Source organism: Ovis aries, chromosome 14, assembly GCF_016772045.2.
Source record: "Ovis aries strain OAR_USU_Benz2616 breed Rambouillet chromosome 14, ARS-UI_Ramb_v3.0, whole genome shotgun sequence".
Lineage (NCBI taxonomy): Eukaryota > Metazoa > Chordata > Mammalia > Artiodactyla > Bovidae > Ovis > Ovis aries.
In genome coordinates, this window is record NC_056067.1 from 7,366,473 (window position 1) to 7,372,472 (window position 6,000).

The 6,000-nt window shown below is 51.5% G+C and overlaps 1 protein-coding gene across 1 annotated transcript in view; it reads right to left on the bottom strand.

The window, feature by feature from the left end:
• Nucleotides 1-6,000, bottom strand: part of LOC101121034 (polycystin-1-like protein 2) — a 102,150-nt gene extending 96,150 nt beyond the window's left edge. Inside the window, exons 1-2 of the mRNA XM_004015493.6 lie at nt 5,469-6,000; nt 2,945-3,109 (exon numbers count right to left, since the gene is read on the bottom strand). Coding sequence (XP_004015542.3) covers nt 2,945-3,109; nt 5,469-5,769 — 466 coding nt within the window. The 5' untranslated portion in view covers nt 5,770-6,000. The remainder of the gene's footprint in view (nt 1-2,944; nt 3,110-5,468) is intronic.

Genomic DNA, 6,000 nt, shown 5'->3' on the forward strand with positions numbered 1-6,000 from the left:
TGGGCTCTGTGGGGTCCCTGTGTTGAGACCCCACTCCAGCCCAGCTCCTGGCATGTGGTCCACACTAAGTAAGCATTTGTTTATTGACCTAGCTGAGGTGTGAACAGCAGAAAGCGGGAACCACTGGCTTCAAACTCAAGCCTGTCTGCCTGGTGGGAGCGCCACAGGGCAGAGGTGGAGACCAAAATCTGTGTTCATTCTTATGACTGCTGTAACAAATGACCACAAACTTAGTGGCTTAAACATCACAAACGTATCTTCTTATAGTCGTGGTTCAGTGTGGGCTTTACTGGGCTAAAATCCAGGTGTGGCCAGGGCTGATCGCTCCTGGAGCCTTCAGGGGAGAATCGATTCCCTCGCCTTTTCCAGCTTCTAGAGGCCCCTACCGTCCTCATTCCGTGGCCCCTTCCTCCGTCTTCAAAGCCAGTAGCACAGCATCTACCCCGTCTCTCTGTCTCTGATCAACACGTCTCGTCTCGTCGCTTCCTAGACGTGTGACCTTGGGCCAGGAACTTACCCCAGAACTTCCGAGCCTCCCTTTCTTAGCTTTGTTGTGGGCCTGCGACAGAACAGCAGAGGTCCTTCTACTGTGTGACGAGCAAGTGCACACAGGCGTGCGCGGTTCAGCTCCTGGGCTGAAGGTGCTGAGACAGGCTTGCGGTGGGGGTGGGGGAGGGGGAGGGGCTGCGCGGGGGTGAGGGAGGGGCTCGGTAAGCCAGGGAAGGTGCATAACCCACAGGTGCACAAAGTTTCTGAGTGTCAGAATCAGCCAGGCAGGAGAGTTAAGCTTGAATGGCACCTATTTAAAGCTGAGCATGGGGGAAATAGAGCAGGGACCCCTGCAAGTGTCTGAGCCCAGAATGGGGCCTGGAAGCCAGAGTCCTTAGGGGTTTAAAAACAGGAAGAGAGCTGGGCCCAGAAAGCCCAAAAGCTTCTACTGAGCCTGGCTTGAGGGTCGGGGGACCATGGGGTAGCTCAGCTCCAAGACCAGGCCCCACATGGCGGGCAGGACCCAGCATGGAGCCACAGGCCATGCCTTCAGGGACTAGCACACACACACAGCCCCCAGGGCCCACAAAGGGTCAACCACGGGCAGCAGCTGGAAAGGGCACAAGAGCAGAGCGTGGAGGGGATTCAGGAGTTGGGGGTGAGGGGCTCAAAGCCAGGCTAACCAGGGAGCAGGAGTCAAGGGCGAGTGAGAACAATCTCCTGGGACCACATCTGGAAAGGAGAGGAAATGGAGCTGGGCATCTCCCTCTAATGCAGATTGTGAGAGGGGAAGACAGAGACAGGTGAGCCTAGCGCAGAGGTAGGCAGGTAAGTGGGCAGGGATGCAAGCTGGAGAGATGGTGGAGTGAGACACAGAGACACAGAGCATCATACGCAGAGACCGTGGGCATTCAGAGAGAGACAGAGAGACAGAGAGACACAGAGCATCACACTCAGAGACCGTGGGCATTCAGAGAGAGACTCAGAGAGACAGAGAGAGACAGAGAGACAGAGAGAGACAGAGAGACACAGAGCATCACACGCAGAGACCATGGGCATTCAGAGAGAGACAGAGAGAGACAGAGAGACACAGAGCATCACACGCAGAGACCGTGGGCATTCAGAGAGAGACACAGAGAGATGCAGAGCATCACACGCAGAGACCGTGGGCATTCAGAGAGAGACACAGAGAGACAGAGAGCATCACACGCAGAGACCGTGGGCATTCAGAGAGAGACACAGAGAGACACAGAGAGACAGAGAGCATCACACGCAGAGACCGTGGGCATTCAGAGAGAGACACAGAGAGACACAGAGAGACACAGAGCATCACACGCAGAGACCATGGGTATTCAGAGAGAGACAGAGAGAGACACAGAGAGATACAGAGCATCACGCACAGAGACCGTGGGCATTCAGAGAGAGACACAGAGAGACACAGAGCATCACGCACAGAGACCGTGGGCATTCAGACAGAGACACAGAGAGACACAGAGAGACACAGAGCATCACACACAGAGACCGTGGGCATTCAGACAGAGACACAGAGAGACACAGAGAGACACAGAGCATCACGCACAGAGACCGTGGGCATTCAGACAGAGACACAGAGAGACACAGAGCATCACACACAGAGACCGTGGGCATTCAGACAGAGACACAGAGAGACACAGAGCATCACACACAGAGACTGTGGGCATTCAGAGAGACACAGAGAGACACAGAGCATCACACACAGAGACCGTGGGCATTCAGACAGAGACACAGAGAGACACAGAGCATCACACGCAGAGACCATGGGTATTCAGAGAGAGACAGAGAGAGACACAGAGCATCACACACAGAGACCGTGGGCATTCAGACAGAGACACAGAGAGACACAGAGCATCACACACAGAGACTGTGGGCATTCAGAGAGAGACACAGAGAGATACAGAGCATCACGCACAGAGACCGTGGGCATTCAGAGAGAGACACAGAGAGACACAGAGCATCACGCACAGAGACCGTGGGCATTCAGAGAGAGACACAGAGAGACACAGAGCATCACGCACAGAGACCGTGGGCATTCAGACAGAGACACAGAGAGACACAGAGCATCACACACAGAGACCGTGGGCATTCAGACAGAGACACAGAGAGACACAGAGCATCACACACAGAGACTGTGGGCATTCAGAGAGAGACACAGAGAGACACAGAGCATCACACACAGAGACCGTGGGCATTCAGACAGAGACACAGAGAGACACAGAGCATCACACGCAGAGACCGTGGGCATTCAGAGAGAGACAGAGAGACACAGAGAGACACAGAGCATCACACGCAGAGACCATGGGCATTCAGAGAAAGAGACAGAGAGAGAGACACAGTGAAAGGAGAGATGCGGAGAGACAGAGACAAACCAAGAGGCAGAAAAAGATGGAGGGGGACCCCAGAGCAGAGGCCAACTTACCAAACTCGCAGATGAAGGCGAACTCCTGTGTGCAGTTGTCCGAGGCCACCCACCTAAAGGAAGGGTCTCTCCCGATGTAGCTGCAGGCTTTGGGTGCAGAAGCATCCTGCCCTCGGCGCCAGTGGCTGTAGCTCACACCTGAGGCGTCCATCCAGATCCTGGGCCCTGGGATGGGAACACGACCACCAGGCCTTGCCCCAGCGCCACTCCTTTTGTGCCGTGGGTGCTTAATCAGTGCTGACGGACAGCCTGAGGGCCTCTGTGCCACGCCAGTGCAGGGGCATTGCCTAGCCACTGTCTGCCAACGTAAGACAGGAAGACCTGTCTTCCAGGTTTCTTGACCTGCAAACCAGGGCACTGAGCCAGAGAGCCCATGCAAGGCAGTTTGATTAAATAAATGATGCTTCCAGCAATGTCTAAGCCCAGTCTAAAAAAGAGCATAGCAGTGTGCCTTGGGATGGTAAGAAATGTTTCAGAAAGAAACAGGGGGACTTGTTATATATACGTGGACAGGGATAAGTTAAAGCAGTTTTCATTGCCTCAGTACTCTTCAGAGACTTGAATGCACTGACAAGACTACTGAAGAAGTGAGAGAGAGACTCTGTGTGTGTGTGTGTGTGTGTGTGTGTGTGTGAGAGAGAGAGAGAGAGAGAGAGAGAGAGAGAGAGAGAGAGAGTGTATCAAGGACACCAGAGATCTCAAAAGCACTGGATATGAAATATTCACTGTGAAGACTTAAAAATACATTTACCATTTTTTAGAGGAAAAGGAATCCATACATATGGTTAAGGAAGATTCAAAGGGAGCAAAAAGGTGTAAAATGAAAACATCTTCCCTCTTTCAACTCACAGACTTCTCCCATCATTGTTATGTTTCTTGCAAATTGTTCCGGAACAAATGGTATCCACACATCCACCTCTAGAGCGCCTGGAATCTAGTACACGAATGGTACGTAGCATAGTACACAAATGCTATGGTACTGCACACAGCCAGGACAGTCCCCTGCTTCTTAAGCAACTTTGAATGTTGGAGGTTGGGACCTAGCAGCCTACTCAGATCTACCCCATTTTCTGTAACAGCCATGCAGCATCCCTTGGAGATTTTAAGCAGACATGCTCCGGACCTCAGTGGTAAAGAATCCACCTGCCAATGCAGGGGACACTGGTCCGACCCCTGGTCTGGGGAGATCCTGCATGTTGCGGGGCAGCTAAGCCCGTGCGCCACAGCTACTGAGCCCACATGCCACAGCTGCAGCAGCCGGTTCCCCCCAGAGCCCGTGCTCCAGGATGAGAGAAGCCCCTGTGTCTGGAGAGCAGCCCCCACTTGCTGCAACTAGAGCCAGCCTTCACGCAGCAGCGAAGGCCCAGCACAGCCAATAATGAGCAAGGAAAGATCTAAAATAGACATGCTCCTTTAACTGCGTGTAGACGAGTGTCTGATATACCGAAATCCACACTTTCTGTGCCTACAAAACAAGAAACCGTTCAATGGATGTCACCTGAAGATGCATCTTAGAATTCAGATCTCCTGGTTGTGAGTTTCCTAAACTGAGCTTTGCTGGATGCTCCTTTATTAAAGCCTTTCCATCCCTGCTGGCACGTTTCTGCAGGTGCTCAGCCCAGACCAAGCTACTCATTGCTAAAGTCCAGCAGTTTCTACAGAGCAATGCAAGGTGGCAGGACACTGTCATCTTGAACAAGTCATGTCCTCTCTCTGGACATATTTTTCCTGTCCATAAAATAAGTGTAGCAGTGCTCGCCTCATGGGGCAGGTGTAAAACTTAAATATGAACACACATTCTTTGTTATGAACGGACCCCAGGAAAACAAAAATGGCCAGAATACCATTCCTTCCCTTGAAGAGTTCACAGTGTGGGGGAAGACACCTAAGAACTGACGTCATGCCAGAAGTGGACAAGGTCCTTCAGGTGCAAAGAGGAGGACCCAACCTGAACATGCGGGGGTTGAAGGAAGGCTCACTATTCCACCAAGAACCGAGAAAAGGATAAGGAAGGGTTTCCAGGGCGACCGTTAACATGAGACTTTCTGTTGTGAACTGAACTGTGTTAAGCACTTAACCTGCTTCAGCCTCATAACAAGTAAGGAAAGACATATGGGAGTGCTTTGGAAATAACTTAGTCATTATTTCCTGAGGCTCAGTTTTCTTGTTTATTGAGTAGGGACAACAGTGATAATTCTCATCAATTATAAGGATTCAGTGTGAAAATGGATGTGAAGCCCTCAGGGCAGTGCCCATCACTGTTCCACCAAGAACTGAAGATGCCACAGCTAGTCTTAGGCACAAGTAAAGAAAAGGACATTTCTAGCACGTTAGCTGTGTGCCAGATTCTCTGCTAGCTACTGAGCAAGAATTATTTCATTTTACCACAAAACAACCAAAAGGAGAATCTCCTAATCATGAGAACTGGCACATGTTAATTTGCTCCATGGAGCTCTGGATAAGAAGCTATGGTGAGAATCACAGCCACAAACTCCCCGTAAACTGTAATTATCACAGCACCTACCTTCCGCGGTTCCATTCCGAGCTAAGTTCCCTGTGAGTCCAATCCACCATTCCCTGTCCTGGGAGAGGTGCTTCTGCAGAAATTGCTGGGTGGCTTCATCACGAATGAAGACCAGATGACCTCCTTGCCCCTCACACCAGCGCTGGGCACCATAGAAGGTGCGGCTGAGAGACACAAATTCATAGCAAGCATCTCTGAAAGCCACTTGGCTCTTAGAGCAAAAGCTGCCATCCTCTGGCTTAGCAGTAAAGGCCCCAAACTCCAGAGCAAGCCCCAGGAGTACCACGGCCAAGGTGCTCATGTTTGAACCACGGCTGGAGCATCTGGGTGGGGTCGGCTCAGGTCCTTCATATGTTGGTGCCTTCACAACTGACTGCGATCCATCTTTCCTCCTCGTTTTGTATCACATCATAGTGACTAACCTCTTGTTTAAGAGACAAAACACTCAGGATGAATGTGTCTGCCGTTTTGCTTCCCCTGGCTCTTTGTTCCATGACAGGTCCAAATCCAGTTAATTTGCAAAACAGTCTTG